The sequence below is a fragment of the Rattus norvegicus genome, chromosome 13 (assembly GCF_036323735.1).
Source record: "Rattus norvegicus strain BN/NHsdMcwi chromosome 13, GRCr8, whole genome shotgun sequence".
Lineage (NCBI taxonomy): Eukaryota > Metazoa > Chordata > Mammalia > Rodentia > Muridae > Rattus > Rattus norvegicus.
Window position 1 is genome coordinate 70,735,388 of NC_086031.1, and position 16,393 is coordinate 70,751,780.

General features: G+C 43.4%; 1 protein-coding gene and 1 pseudogene across 4 annotated transcripts in view; one reads left to right on the forward strand and one right to left on the reverse strand.

The window, feature by feature from the left end:
- Positions 1-1,996: 1,996 nt before the first annotated feature.
- Positions 1,997-2,685, forward strand: Ifitm2-ps2 (interferon induced transmembrane protein 2, pseudogene 2; annotated as a pseudogene).
- An 8,868-nt stretch (positions 2,686-11,553) lies between these two features.
- Tor1aip1 (torsin 1A interacting protein 1) overlaps positions 11,554-16,393 on the reverse strand; it is a 29,442-nt gene continuing 24,602 nt past the window's right edge. For 3 of the 4 annotated variants that reach the window (XM_039090334.2, XM_006250028.5, XM_006250027.5), the window contains one exon: positions 11,559-13,101. In XM_039090334.2, the coding sequence (XP_038946262.1) occupies positions 12,317-13,101 (785 nt within the window). In that variant the 3' untranslated portion in view covers positions 11,559-12,316. Of the gene's footprint in view, positions 13,102-16,393 lie in introns of all 4 variants that reach the window. The other variant, NM_145092.2, reaches the window with a different exon arrangement.

Consider the following 16,393-nt stretch of genomic DNA (forward strand, 5'->3'; position numbering starts at 1 on the left):
TGCTTGTGCGTAATTTATTTCATATTATAAAATGATTTTTGATCGTGAGCCCAGTCTTTAGCAGCAGAGCCATCTCTAGTGAATAAGTAAAATATATGTATAATAAAAAGCAATTTATAGCATGTATATATTTTCCTGTTTACTCTGTGTAAGATTTAAGGCAGACATGGAAATTGCCATCGATGTTGATATTCGTCTCTTTTCTTTTTAAATGTTTTTAATTAAAAAAAAATTTGTACTCATTTAATTCTGTGTTTAAAGGTGGGGATGCATTCCACGCCTTGAGTATGGTCAGAAAATGACCCAGAGGGAATGGCTTCTCTCCTTCCACCATGCGACTTGAGTTCAAGTGACTGTCTTGGTGGCCAGTGTCTTGACAGGCTGAGCCATACTGACCCTGTGCACATCAGCATAATTGTTATAAGGTGGTGAGAAACAGGAAGGAGAGGGTTACTTAGTTACACAGAGCTAAAGCTATGATCCACTGAGAGTCCAACTGACATCTGTGGGTCTCTTTGGGAAAGTTTGAAGGCCATAAAGGGTCAAAGGGCCACCTTGGGACTGACTGGATGACTAGAGGGGGGGAAAGCTGCTGATTGAATAACAAAACTTAGAGGTGAAGTCAGAGATAAGAAGTCGGCTATGTTTCTCAAGAGCAAAAGCACTTCGTTCTCTGTATCTTTCAACATGCTTATCTACAGCTAATCAAAATATTTCAGAGGGGCACCTTTGGTCTTTAGAACCTGCCAGCTAATAACAGAAAGCCTTATTTTATTTCTAAAGGAGATTTCATTGGCAAACTGCCTAGTAAGCTGGGGTGCGCGCGCGCGCGTGTGTGTGTGTGTGTGTGTATGTGTGTGTGTGTGTGTGTGTGTAGGCTGGAGGTTGAAGTCAAGGTGATGAGATTACAGACAGATGTGGGTCAGCTTTTTATTTATTTATTTATTTTGAGACAGGGTTTCTCTGTGCAGCTCTGGCTGTCCTAAACTTGCTCAATAAACCAGGCTGGCCTCTAAATTACAGAGATTCACCTGCCCCTCCACTCCCAAGTGCATTAAAGGGGTGAGCCACCACAGCCTGTATGAGCCGGCTTTTTATGTAGGTGCTGGGATCTAATTTCTAGTCCTAGGCTCACAGAGCAGGCACTTTACTGACTGAGCCATCTCCCAGCCCCATAGATGATTTTTGTTGCTGTTCTGGTTTTGTTTTCCTTTTTTTGGGGGGGGGGGGTTGTTTGTTCATTTGTTTGTTTTGTTTTGTTTTTAAAGCAGCATTGCACCAGTCAAACACAGCTTGAAATATCTATTGGACAGAGCATGGATTACAAGAAATAAAGATCTTTTTTTTTTCCAGAGGAGATGTCCAACAAAATACTTTGGGCTTTACAGTAATTTCAACTATAGAAACTTTCGACAATTTTACAGAATCTGCACTGAGAGAGACTAAATATCATCAAATGTGTTGCTGAAACACTTTCCCTGGCAGAGATGTAAAAAAAAAAAAAATTCTGCCCCCATTTCCTCAGGTCCCAATGACAATCTGAGGTGAAATTCCACCAAGATTTACCAGGGCAACCAAGGAATGAATGTATTAGCCTTACAGAGCAACGGGTAAGAGATTACCAGCAGGAGTGTAGGTGACCTTAAAGCAGCCATAGTAGCCTGTTGGAACTCAGCAGGGGTGATGGAGCCACCCCCATCCTCCCTCACCTATATTCTCTAGATCCTCTCCCAAGACCACAAGCAATTAGGGCAGAAGTAAATACAACCAACTGAGAGGGGTACCTGGATACTCAGGTAGGGTTTCATGATCCTCCCAGCTCCTCTCTAAGAAGGGGAGTAAATAGTCAATAGGCCCAGCTGTATTTTGCAAACCGCCCATCAGAACTCCTGAACGTGGTGGCATTTTTGCTCAGAGCATAGCGCCGTACCAAAATGTAATGTGGATTTAGATTAGGAAATTTGAATCACAGTAGGACCTTCCTTTAGGAAGGGATTCTTCCTAGCAGAATTCTAAGTTTTGTCATCAGGTGTACACAAGGGCTGCAGGTTTCATCAGCTAATCCAGAGACCTATGGGTCAGATACCATCTTTTTTTTATATCGAATTATATCTGTTCCATGTTTATGGTTTATAAGCTATGGCTTATTATCTATCGGCTTTGCTCCTTAAGAACAGCAGATATTAGAACCAGGGTAGCAGCAGCATCCTCTAGACCAGGTAACTGTTCCAGAGTCAATACCATGAGCCACAATTCCCAAGCCTTCTTGCCCACAAATGCTGGGCTTTCTCCAAGCTATGAGACAAGCAAAGCTATGAGACAAGCAAAGAGGAGTACGGGGTTGACTGAGCTGGGGGAACCCCACAACTCAGCTGTTGTGAGGACCACCGTGATCAACATGCCCAGAGAGGTGTCTGTGCCTGACCCTGTGGTCTGGTCCCTGTTCAACACATTCTTCTTCAACTCCTGCTGCTTGGGCTTCATTGCCTCCGCGTACTCTGCAAAGTCCAGGGACAGGAAGATGGTGGACGACTTGATTGGAGCCCAGGCCTACACCTCCACTGCCACGTGCCTGGACATCAGCTCCCTGATCTTCAGCATCCTTGTGGTCGTTCTCAGCATCACTATGTCCCCTATCACCTCTTCCAGTCCTTTTCACAAAGAACGCCACATTCTGGGTTCTAGCTGCCCGCTATTCCACAGTCCACATCTGGCCCTCCCCCTAGGCTGAGGCCTTGGCCCTTCGCCCTATGCATATTCAAACGTTACCTTCACATATCAGTCCACAGTGGATTCGAAAAAGTGCACTTGGTGGCAAAAAAAAATAGATATTTCCAGGCAGTAGTGGTGAATGCCTTTCATGCCAGCACATGGAAGGAAAGCATGGCCTACAGAGAGTTCCAGGATAGCAGGGGCTATACTGGAAAACCTTGTCTTAAAAAAGAATCTTTTTAAAATGTGTGTATGTCTGTGTACATATATGCACACGTGTGGATGGATACCCTCATAGGCAGAAAAGGGTGACAGATCCCTGGGCTGCTAGGAATTGAACTCTGATCCTTTGGAACAGTAACAAACACTCTCGACTGCTGCTTTATCTCTCCATCCCTGGTCCCCTCCCCCCCCCCCCCCCCCCCCCCCCGGGCTGGGGACCGAACCCAGGACCTTGCGCTTCCTAGGTAAGCGCTCTACCACTGAGCCAAATCCCCAACCCCCATCCCTGGTTCTTTATATGGTTTCCTTTTTTCCCCCTTTTATTTATAAATTCTTCTGCCAGTTAGTCTTACTATGTAGCCCTGGCTGATCTGGAACTCACTATGTAGACCAGGCTGGTCTCAAATGCGCAGAGATCTACATGCTTGTCTCTGCCTCCCGAGTTCTGGGATTAAATGTCTACACCACTCTGTGCAGCTAAATTGTTCTTTAATTTAAATTATTTTGTATGTGTCTATGGTTTGCCTGTGTGGATGTCTATATACCACACGCATGCCTGCTGCATATGGAGACCAGTAGAAGGCAGCGTATCCTTAGGGACTAGAGTTACAGTTATGGGCTCCTATGTGGGTAATAGGAATCAGACCTAGGTCCTCTGGGAGAAGCCGGTGTTCTTAAAACTGCTGATCTCTCTAGCACCAGCCCCCACTTAAATTTGTATTTTTTTTAGGTATGGTATTCTTATGGGGGTTAGAGAGCAACTTGGGGATTCAGTTCTCTTCTTCCACCACATTGGACCTGAGGATCGAACTCAAGCGGCAACTGCCTTCTTCCTACGAATCATTTTGCCTCAGCCATTTCTTTTCTTCAGCAAGGAAATAACACTTACTTCAAAAGTTATAAAGATTAACTGTGATACTGTATGTATGCCACCTTGAGTGGTCCTTGGCCCATATTAAATAATAAACTTTAATGACACTCCATTTACATGCTATACTAAGTTTGAAACAGGACACAAATTGCTCCTTTGAGAATGAGATTGAGGTGGGAACTGGGATCCAGGTGGGTACGAGGGAGGCGGAGTCACGAACCCGGGACACAGACCACCGATGCCAGCATCCAGGCACAGATCTACTGCATTGCTCAGCAGCCTGTGTTTTTACACAGCCTCTGGGCCAATGGGGAGCTGACAGGAGCTCTGGAGTAGCCAACTATCTCACTGGCACTATGGGGAGGTGCCAGGCTGCCAGCGCTGGAGGGGACTTCCGTAAAGACAGAGGAGCAGCCGCCGCTCTGTACCAGGCCCATTCTGAGGTTCCACTAGTTTGCTGGGATCCTCTATTGTGTGTCACGCAGGAAGCCTGTGAACGTGGGCACTCATATTATTAAGGTAGTATGGAAGCCTCCCTCACCACCATGCACTGGACTCCAGTGGTTGTAGCACCCACAACCATGAAACAAAATAATATGGTTTTTGTTTTGTCTTGTTTTTTGTTGTTGTTGTTGTTCTGTTTGGGCATGTAGGTCGTGTGTGTCGAATGTAAGGCCAGTCGTTCACTCTTGGTGTCTTCTTCAGTCACTCTCCACCTTATTTTTTGAGACAGTGCTTCTCCCTGAACCTGTTGGCTAGACTTGCTGGCCCAGAAGTCCCAGGGAGCCTCCGGTCTCCATCTCTCCAGCACTGAGATTTACAGGTGCACCTCACACTGGGCTGGGCTGTTTCCATGGGCGCTGGGGATCTGAAGTCAGGCCCTCATGCTCCCACGATAAGCACTTCAACAAAGCCATTTCACTAACTCCGGATTTAACGTGCAGGATTTTTATTAGGCAGTCCCCTACCAGACAGTTGGGAGATGGAAAAGGAAGCAAGCTGGGAGAACGAAGTCTAACAGCCCATTCCACCCTCCATACCTCCACACATGTACATCTGAGTTTTCTATTTCCGAGAAAGAAGTCTTGAGTATCTCGGTAGAACTGCACTGGCTCTGTAGACTACTCTGGGTTGTGTAGATGTTTTTGTTTCTTTTTCAGAGCTGGGGACCGAACCCAGGGCCTTGGGCTTGCTAGGCAAGCACTCTACCACTGAGGTAAATCCCCAACCCCCTTGTGTAGACGTTTTAGCAGCATTCTTTCAGTCCATGAGTGGGGGATGCATTTAATTGGTTAATTTGGTTTGTCTGCTGCACTACTGAGGCCTGGATGCAGGGGCTGTGTGTGCTATGTAGGTGCTCTTCTAGGAAAGTATCCCCACCACCTGGGCCCCTGTAGAGGTCATTCATTCCTTGGTTGAATTTGTTCTTAGTATTGGTGTCTCTGTCTGTCTGTGTGTCTGTGTGTCTGTCTGTCTGTCTGTCTCTGTCTGTGTGTCTGTCTCTGTTTTGAGAATATAATAAATGGAACAATGGATTTTTTTGTAAGTCCTTAACAGTTTTGTTATTGGTATATTACAAAATTTATTTGTATTTTTCTTTTTTTTGTATTTCACAAACTCACTGAATCGATGGGTTCAATTGATGAATTGACAGTCATATTTGGTGAACTGGATTTTTCCTCAGACAACGCCATGATATGTTTAGACGGATCGTCTCACCTCCTCCTTCCTATTGGAACTCCTGTCACCTATCCCATTATATTGTCCTGGATAAGACTCCAGTACTATATTTAACAAGATAATGAAAGTATGTGTCTGTCTTGTTCTGGATTTTAGAGGGAATTATCTGAGTTCTCCTCTATTGGGACTGGCTTTGTCATCTACAGCCTTTATCCTGATGTATTCCTTCCATACCCAATTTTTGGAGGGTTTTTTTTTTATTATGAAGGAATGTTGAATTTATTTAATTACTTATTTTTGGTTTTTGAGACAAGGTCTTACTTTGTAGCCCAGTCTGTCCTGGAAGTCACAGCAATCCCCCTACAAGAACAGCATTCTGAGTGTTGGGATTACGGGTGTGAAGAAACATACTAGCAGAGATTTATGAAATGATTTTTTTTCTGTATCTAACTGAAATAATTGTGGTGTATGTCTTTTTGTTGGTGGCATGGTACTTTTTGTTTTCCTATATTGAACTGCCCATGCATCTCTGGGACAGTTCCTAATTGATCTTGGCGTGTCATCTCTTTATGTGCTGCTGGGTTTGATTTAGCAGCGGTTCTCACCTATTTATTGCAGATACTGGTGTGCCCTGTTTTACTTTTTGTTCTTGTATTTTTATGAGTCGAGTGCGAGTGTCAGGATAATGTTGTTCTCATAGATTGAGTTTGAAGAGTTTCCTTCATTTTAACTGTCTGAAATAGTTTAAGAAGAACAGGAAAAGAAACCACAAAACCTGAAAGATACACTCTACTTAGGTAAAGCTTGTTGGTTTTAGTCAACAACTTGAACTTTTAATTTTTCTTAAAAATATTTTTCGAGCAGGAGAGATGGCTCAGGGCTTAAGAGCACTGACTGCTCTTCCAGAGATCCTGAGTTCAATTCCCAGAAATCACATGGTGGCTCACAACCATCTGTAATGGGATCTGATGCCCTCTTCTGGTGTGTCTGAAGACAATGACAGTGTACAATGTACTTATATAAAACACACAAATAAATAAATCTTAAAAAATATTTTTTCTTCTTTATTAAAGATTTGTTTTCCTTTGTTTGAGTGTTTTTCCTGCATGTATGTATGTGTACCACATGCATGCTTGGTGCCTAAGAAAGCGGTGAGCCTCCTTATCAGTTCCGGGGTTGAACCGAGGTCCTCTGCAAGAACAGCAAGTGCTTTTAATCTCTGAGTCAACTCTCCAGCCCCTACATTTTTAATAGACAGGTCTCACCATATTGCCCAGCCCAGCCTTGAACTCTTGGGCTCCAGCAATCCTCCCTCAGTCTTTTGGTGGCTGGAACTATAAATGTGTACCACTTGGAGGCACACTGTGATTACTACCATCCATCTACTAACACTTCCCGCTTTCTGCAAATGGCAGTGGAAGTCCACACTCACGAGTGAACTGCGGGATAAAGGAGAACACAAAAACTTTAAAAACTTAGTCAGGAAAAGCAGAACACTGGTCTTCCCTTCCTTACTTCTATCAGTCATATGCCCTGGGTTCGGTCCCCAGCTCTGAAAAAAAGAACCAAAAAAAAAAAAAAAAAGAATGATTCATTCATTCCTCCAGACAGGTTTGAGTGGGGACAATATTGGGCTCTGGACGAATATTCCAGAAGCTGTGGAAGCTGCTTTTCATCAGGAACATTTCTGGTTGTCTCATGACCCTTGTGGTGGAAGTTTTCCAGCCTCCAAATCACACACATAATCCAGGAACTTTCCACTTTCCACCACTGGCTTCTCTCAGGATTATAAAGGTCTCCTAAGTTTTTAAACTATACATACATATGCAGGTAATCATAAAGGTTTCTCTCTCTCTCTCTCTCTCTCTCTCTCTCTCACACACACACACACACACACACACAGAGAGAGAGAGAGAGAGAGAGAGAGAGAGAGAGAGAGAGAGAGAGCCTCCAACAGTATTAGGGGAATACGAGGGGATCTCACTTAAGACTTACAAATTAAAATTAGCCAAGCAATGAGGTTGCAGGAATGAAGCCAGGAAAAGAGGAAGTAGTCTAAGAGTCTAAGAACATGCATCCTGTCCACAGTGTGGAATGCAAGTTTTCCCCATGATCTGCTCAGGTGAAGCTATACTTTCCCTACCTAGCAAAAGCATCCTTTACCACAGGGTCCTTGTGGTGGGCCATCACAGTCTTCCTTAGGAAAAGACTACTTGGACTCATTCACATGATGTTATTACTCTGTGACCTCGGTCAGGACAATGAAGCAGACGTCATTTCCATATCCTTTATGAGAACTCCAGGTAGATGCAGCCAACATAAAGGACACTTTAGTGAGATCACACGGGACTAGGGTTTCCATTTTTAGCTTAAGCATTGACCAATGACATGAAATATGCAAACTTTCATCTCTAACTTCTTATTGAATGAACATCTTTGTTTTGTTTAAGAATTGGAAAAAATCTAAAGAAGGCAACTGAAAGAAGGATAGCAAATTTAGTTTCAAAAAACCTGTAAAACTGATACTGTACTGTAAAATACTTGGGCGAGTATTACTTTTGTCAATCAGAGTCACAGTGCTCAATTTCTCAAGACTTCAATCCCCTCTTTCATGCTGACGACTTATTCTCTCCTTTGAAAGGATCACAACCGTGAACAGAGAGTAGAGCTTTCGCCTTGACTTGCTTTTCCCTTTGCAGAATGGGAGGTGTGAACCAAGAGCCTCACGGGTGCAAGGCAAGCGTCCTACCACTAAGCCACACCCCAACCCTGGCTCTCAGGAGACACTGACTCTGCTTAGCCCAGGCTGACCTCGAATGCCCAGGGAGTTGCTCTCCTCTTACCTATTCAGTTACTGAACAGGTGTTGTGGGCAGAACCAGGCCATGCGCATGCTAGGCAAGTGTGTTATATACCTTTCAACAGGGCTGTTAGGATGGCTCAGCAGGTAAAGGCGGTTGGCACCAAGCCTGAACCTGAGTTAGATCCCCAGAATCCATGGTAAAAGGGGAAAAATTCGCACAACTTACACTCAGATGTGCTACTTCGTGAGTACTGAGGCGCGTCTATAAAATAAAATAAATGAAATGTAAAAAAAAAAAGGCTTTGTACCCTTTTGCTCAAACAGCTTTACTTGCAAATGTTCATTGCAATGCATCATTGGTCAGGTTCAAGCCCTCAGGCTTTTGCTACTTTGAATACTGGGTCCTCACTGGGACTCCTCTCCAGGATATCCTGTTGCTGCCCTGTGTCATGGAGCTCCTGCAGCTTTGAATCTGCAGGACTGGCCCCTTTCACAATGTTCCAGCAGCCCGTAGATGGGGTTGATGTTGGTGTGAGCCAACTCCAAGCCTTGGCTGAGCCTAGGTATCAGCTGGGTTGGAAAGCCCGCCAGGTCTCCTGTGCCTACACCAACAGGGTCAGCTTTCCTGCTTTGGCCAAGCAAGGGGCAGGGCCAGATCTTCTGCCTGCAGCAGCTGGCATTGAGCCGGCCAGCTCTCCAGAACTGCCTCATGTACGGTTAAGGTGTACAGGTCAGGGGTCAGGCCAGCTCAGCCAAGTGCCACAGCTGTCAAGGGACAGGACCAGCTTTCCCTCCCTCACAGCCTTAGGGCTGGTTCTCCAGCTCTAATGTGCCCCAGGCAAGGGGCAGGAGAGAGGGGCCATTCTGCCTGAGCTCATGCCAGTAGAAGGGTGGGGGTCAGCTCTCCCACATTCATGTCTACATATTCTCCACACACACCAGGGACTGCTCTCCTGTGCTGCCCTGGGGGGGGCGGGGGGGTGCAGCCCTCTCTCCGGAGTGCTGCCACCAGAGAGGGTAGGGTGAAGACATTCTTGAGTACACATCCCCAGTGACAGTGAAAACTGGTTTATGGGTGTGTGTGCACCAAATTATTTTGTATAAAGCATAATTACACACACACACACACACACACACACACACACACAGAATATGTAGCATTAAAAAGTGAGAGGGAGTGAGTAGGAAAAGGAAATCTAAAAAGGTTCTTTCAGAAGCAATTAAACACGAACTCTGCTTCGGGGGCTCATGAGAAATCAAGATACTAAAGCAACTCTACTTGAATAATTCAAAATACATGGATTAAAAAAATTTTTAAAGGGGCTGGGGATTTAGCTCAGTGGTAGAGCGCTTACCTAGGAAGCGCAAAGCCCTGGGTTCGGTCCCCAGCTCAAAAAAAAAAAAAAAAAAAAAATTTTTAAAAACCATGGTTAAGGGCTAGAGAGATGGCTCAGTGGTTAAGAGCACTGATTGCTCTTCCAGACATCCTGAGTTCAAATCCCAGCAACCACATGGTGGCTCACAACCATCTGTAATGGGATCTGATGCTCTCTTCTGGTGTGTCTGAAGACAGCTACAGTGTACTCATATACATTAAATAAATAAAATATTTAAGAAAAAAAAAAAAACCATGGTTAATCAAGTTTCCAAACAATGCACTCTTTTGGCCTAAGCTTCTCTTAGCCAAGGTCAATAGATTTCTCAAAAGAGTTGGATTAATTAAAAAAAAAAAAAAAGGCTTGTAAATCATTAAGTTTATAACACACAGAATACAAACTCAAAAAGTAATTTATTTAAATTACTAAAATAGCTTCTTAAGTTATTTACACATTAACTGCTACAGTTGTTTATCCTGAAAGATAAAAGCAACGTATCACTTAAAATTTATTCAAGCCAGTGGAATACTCAATAAAACGCTTCCATTTCCTTATGATATGTATGTAAAAAATAAAGACTTTCAAAAGCTTTTTTATAATTCTTTACAAAATAAACCTCATCAGTCTGACTTGACCGAAACAGATAATAAAGATACAAATATTGCTAGTCCCCTGGAAAGAAGTTAGACTACTTTCTACCACGCACCAAGACTCCCGGTGGTAAAGGGTTGAGTGGTACCCTAACGTAGTATGCTCATTTAGAAGTCTATGGAAAAAGGAGCTCAAGGTGCGTCTAGATCTGTAAGAGTAGAAAACAAAAAAGCAGCCAGCGGATGAGAAAGCCTAGTTACAAATGCAAAACACCCTAAAATACTACAGCAGTAGAGACCTATGTCCAACATTCTTCATGTGTGGTAAGGGTCACTCTTTTTGGCTTGAAGTACTCAATAAAGCTATTACGTGCAGAGTATATTTTTATATTTGTTACGGACTGCCATTCAAGGATGTCAAGTACTCAAGTTCTTGTCAATAGACCAACAGAGAACTGCTTACTGTTTTTGGAAGTTGTCACTGTGTGCTGTATATTGTGTCTGTGTGGGGTGTGTGTGTGTGTGTGTGTGTGTGTGTGTGTGTGTGTGTGTGTGTGCTGAGACATTATTTCATTCTACAGCCCAGGCAAGCTGGCTTGAAACTCACTATATAGCTAACAACGGCTTCCTCTTCAACTTTCCAAGTGCTGGGATTGTAGACATGAGTTACCTGACTTTGAAATGTATTTCTACTGCTGGCAGAGCACATGACCAGTAGGTGTGGGATCTCAGGTTCAATTCCTAGTACTGGTAAAAAAGCAAAAAAAAAAAAAAAAAAAAAAAAAAAAAAACTCAAACCATCAAGTTGAGGATGTATCGGAAACTGTTATTTAAGACAAAAACTGTCAGGTGCTATCCAAGACTGCTTTGAATTTGCCTACCTTTCAAAATGTTAAGAGTTAAATAAGGAAATACACTGTATAATATACAGGCTTAAAAAGTCTTGGGAGGACTGTGGAACTCTTTCTGACTTGGGAGTGGGGCTGAATTAGGGTCTTGATATAATATATATATTCCAGGCTGGCTTTGAATTCAAGAGACTACAACCTCATTGGATGAGTGCTGAGATTACAGGCATGTGGAATGCTGGTCATTGAGCCCAGGTATTGCACAGGCTAGGCAAATGCTCTACCACTGAGCTTTAGCCTTACACCGAGGACAGAAGCATAAAAAGTAAATTGTAACAGTTCCAGGCCTCAGCCTAGGCGTTGAGTTCCCAGCCTAGGCCTGCCTGTGTGACCTCCTCTCAGAGGCTGGTTGTCACTTTTATGTTTCTTTTTTAAAGTAACATGCCATTTTGAAAACTTTAAATTAAAATTTTTTATTTTTATTTTTTTTAAGACAGTGTCTCATGTAGTCCAGGTGGCAGAAAACTCACTCTATAGATGAGGCTGACCTTGAACCTCTGCTCCTCCTGACTACTGGGACAATACTGGGATAACAGGCTGGCTTACCATGCCCAGCTTGCAACATCTTTTTACCTTCCTTCCTTCCCTTCTCTATTAAACAATTTCTCTTCTCTTTCTACCTCCCACACCCTTGTCTCCCTCTCTACAAACCAGTGGGGGAGGGGCTGGCTAAACTGCACACCCAGTTTTATTTTTATAGGTAGAAACTAAGGACCACACATTTCAATGGTATGAGAGAAGAAGTAACAGGGAAATCCATAGCTACAATTAGGGGGTTGTCAGACATTAATAAGGTCACAAACACAAATCCAAAATTCAATAGAAAGCTGATTGCTTGAGAGAGGAACCTAGCCCTTCTCGCTGGTCACACAGCAAGAATGATTCGGCCAGAATCAAGGTAGCAGACACTCGGGGACTGCATATACTGTGCACTATGCTAAATATCTTTAACATGGTTCTAGGTGGAAATAGAAAAACGATTCTCCCAAATCACAGAGAAGTAGGCTGCATAAATGATTTAGTTATTCCACCTTTATGTATGAACTTTACTTCCTTTAAAAAGAAACCAGTTTTCAAAAACTGCTCCAAAATCCGTCTCTGGTTACAAAGTCTGAAAATGGTTCAAACTCGAGACAGGATTTCCGCTTCTTTCCCTCATAAGCAGCTGCCTGCTTTCAGAGCATTCTCAGGCTGCACGGGCAGCACGAGGTGGGAGATGCGGCTCCAGAGTCCATTGAGCTTGTCTGGGTCCATGTGGTTGTAGGAGTTGGCCGTGTCAGAGCTGGTGAACTTGACTTTAAGGAAATCCCTCACTTTCTCCTCAATTTCCTTTAGGCCTAGACTGGCTTCCAGCGTCTGCTCCTCCAACAGTACCGTCAAGACGAGGGCCACATCTTTGAAGGCTGCGTTTTCATGGTCACAGTATTTATAGAAGATCAAGGTTGAGCCTGCAGGCAGGGATTCGAAGCGGTGGACCACAGCTGCATTCTGGCCATTTCTAAATCCATCTGTCAGTTCCTGATCGACTTCGTGCTTAACGAGGTCACTGTCTTGAGCAGCTTTGCCTGCTCCGTCGATCCGGATGGCACGGACACTGCGGAAGGAAGAGTAGGCATCGGCGATCTGTTCACTCAGACACTTGAGCACTTCCGCAGCATCCTGAGCTGCAGTGAGCAGCAGGATGGCAGGCTGGGGCCGAGGGAGGGAGCTATTCAGATGTTTTTCTAGGAATGTTGTGCCTCTCTTCCACAGTTTCTCATCTTGACTCTGGTACTTAGACTGGAGCTGCTTCATCTGGTTCTGGAATTCTTGAACAGCAGTGGTTTCTACTACAGGAGTATGAAAGAACCAATATATTCCCATGGCCAGAGCAGCAACAAGTATCAGCAGCCACCATTTTATCTTGACAGAAGACTCATCTGGGGGTTGTACAGCTGCTTCTGCTCAGAAAAAAAAAAAAAAAAAAAAGAACATTTATATCACATTTTCTTAGATTCAAGAGTGAGGGTTTATTTGTGTGTGTATGTGTGTGGGGACGCATGCGCTCACCCTACAGAGGCTGGATGTAATGGATCCTCCTGGAGTTACAGTTTCAGGAGACTATGAGCCCCTGAAAGGTGCTGGAATTAAAGCTGGGTCGTCTTCTGAGCCGTATCTATAGTCCCATGCGTGACTTTTGCTAGAACTCAGTATGTATACCAGGTTAGCTCACACTCTCTGCCTCTGCCTCTTGAGTGTTGGCATTAAAGGTGTGTCTGACTATGTCTAAGAGAGAGAACTTTAAAAAGGGAGAGCTAGTAATGTTTTCCTTAAGAAATAAAAATACCCGCTTCAATAAAAGCTCACATACCTAAGTTATGGGTATATATCATAAATGTAAAAAAGATAATGGTTTCTAAAGAATTTAAATATGAAATGGTGTAAACGTAACTTCAGAAGTAAAACTTTATAAAACAAGACTTAAGAGCATTGTCTAATAGTTGGGAAGTAAATCCTGGTTTTTTATAAAGCACTGCTTAATTCAGGAGCTCAGCAGTTAGCATGGCTCTCTCTCCAGGGAAGAGTATCTGAAGTACAGAAAGAGGATTCTCCGTGCTTTCCATATGCTACAGCAGCTACTTGGCCATGTGAGTTCACTGGACTGTAGCTTCCTTTGTGGCACAGATGGACAGAGTACAACTCTGGCACTGAACCTGTCCATATCACTGGAGATAATCATGACATTTCTTTAACATAATGCTCTTCCATTTCCTCAGCATTTTCTTTCTTTCTTTCTTTTTTTTTTTTTTTTTTTGGTTCTTTTTTTTCGGAGCTGGGGACCAAACCCAGGGCCTTGCGCTTCCTAGGCAAGCGCTCTACCACTGAGCTAAATCCCCAACCCCTCCTCAGCATTTTCATAGATCACTTCACTTACCAATAAATGCCACTCCTTTTATCTATTAATTACTTTGCTAATTAGATGTACTAGGCGCCTTTCTGCAGCAGCAGATCTCAGAGTGTGGCCTGAAGCTATCTTAAACACTACTTGGTGGGTGTAGTCCCTAAAACTGACAGACATTTTTGTTTTCTGCACGGGTGTTATTTGTCCTGGTGAATCAGCGAACATGGGAAATGCTGAGGCAGGGGTCACTGGGGACTGACTTTAGCCGTCTTAGCACAGTCACTGTCGTCTTCTCTGCTACCATACAAATAAGTGTAGCAAAATTTAAAGGGGGAGAGAAAGAACCAGTTTCATTAAGATGATCCTAAGTTAATTTTGCTCCACCTCAGTCCTTGGGCTGGGGCATGGTGTAACTTGGTGTAAATGTCTCACATGTGTGAAGCCCTAGCACAGTATCTAGTGCCAACAAAACCAACCAAACAAACAAACAAAAAACTAACAACAACACTGGTCCCTTACTTTTTTTTTTTTAAAAGATTTATTTTATGTATGTAAGTACACTGTAGCTGTCTTCAGACACACCAAAAGAGGGCATCAGATCCCATTACAGGTGGTTGTGAGCCACCATGTGGTTGCTGAGATTTGAACTCAGGACCTTTGGAAGAGCAGTCGATGCTCTTAACTGCTGAGCCATCTCTCCAGCCTGGCCCCTTACTTTTTAAATTAGGTAATATTAATAGTATCTTGTGAGTCAGGACACTGAACTCATGCCAACTCTCCCACTGCTCCTCACCTCACAATTGTCATCCCTAGGACTGGGATTACAGGCAGGCATCACCACTCCTGGTGATTTAACTATTGAAAGATCCTCAGGCTGACAGTGATATTAACAAATGGAATCTTTTATACTGTACACAGTGTGTCAACATTCAGAAAATGAGGTCTCATAACATAATAACCTTGACTACTCTGAAATTCTATGTAGACCAGGCTGACCTCAAACTCATGGGTGATCCTCCTGTCTTCCCTGTTGAGTGCTGAGATTACCCTTGGGATACCTCTGGCTGCATACACTGCTTTAAAGAGGAAGCCTCATTCTGTAGTCAGGCATGATTCGACTTCAGATCCCCACCATGCCTAGTGAAAGTCTGACACCTCAGTGAATCAGTATTTCCTAATGACTAATGTACGACATGTCATTCAAAATCTAAGAAAAAAAGCAAGGTGTGGTGGCACGTGCCTATAACCTCAGCACTTGGAACATAGAGCCAATAGCATCAAGAGTTCAAGGCCAGCATCAGCTACATAGTGAATTCAAGGTCATCATAGGCTATATAAAAGCTTGTCTCAAAAACCACACACCCACACCCACCCACACACCCACACACCCACACACACACACACACACACACACACACACACACACTGAAAAACAGCAAAAAAGAAACTACCAACTAAAACTATTCTAGAAAATGATAATGAATTTTAACCCGAGAGCACAAAACCTCAGTAACAGTGAGTTACTGTTTCCCATTTCAGACTACATTTCAGGACCTGCTGCTTTTCCTGCTGTACCATGTGCTTTTCCCACTCACTTCCGCCTCCTTCATCCTTCCTCAGCACTTACTTTTACCCCTTCTCAGTCTTCCTTCTGGTATTTTATGCTTTACCCACACTCACATTTATTTATATGTATAAACTTAAGTATATTATAACTTATACACACACACACTTATACATTTCAGGCTCGAATCTGCACAGAAAAGAACATACAGTTTCTGTCTGAGTTTGGGCCACCTTCCTTAATGTTATACTTTCCAAACACAACCATTTCACCTTTCTTTACATGTGAATGAATTCCAGTGTGCGTGTGTGTGTGCGCGTGTGTGTGCGCGTGCGTGTGCATGCACCACATTTTCATTATTCATTCACCTGCTGCTGGATGTATGTACAGCTGATTCTACTTCCTTGCTGTCATGAACAGAACAGCAATGAACATGGATGGACATACAAGCGTCTCTGTGGCAGGACATGGAGTTCTTTGGCTGTGTACCCACGGGTATAACTAGGTCATATGGCAGCTCTGTACCTGGGAAGCCTCCATACTGATTTCTGTAATGGCTGTGCTAGTTTATCCTCCCACTAGGAGTGAATAAGGATTCTTCCTCCCCCCACAACCTCACTAGTATTTACTGTCAGTTGTTCAGTGTTGAAGTTGCAAGGAAAGTCCACAATTCCATAAAAAGGCTTTTAAAATTCTTTATATCTGAGTAATATTTTTAGGTATCTAGAAATAGAAGTGGATGTGAGAGTCCACTTCTCATAAATTGGAGATTAATTTCTAGGTAAAT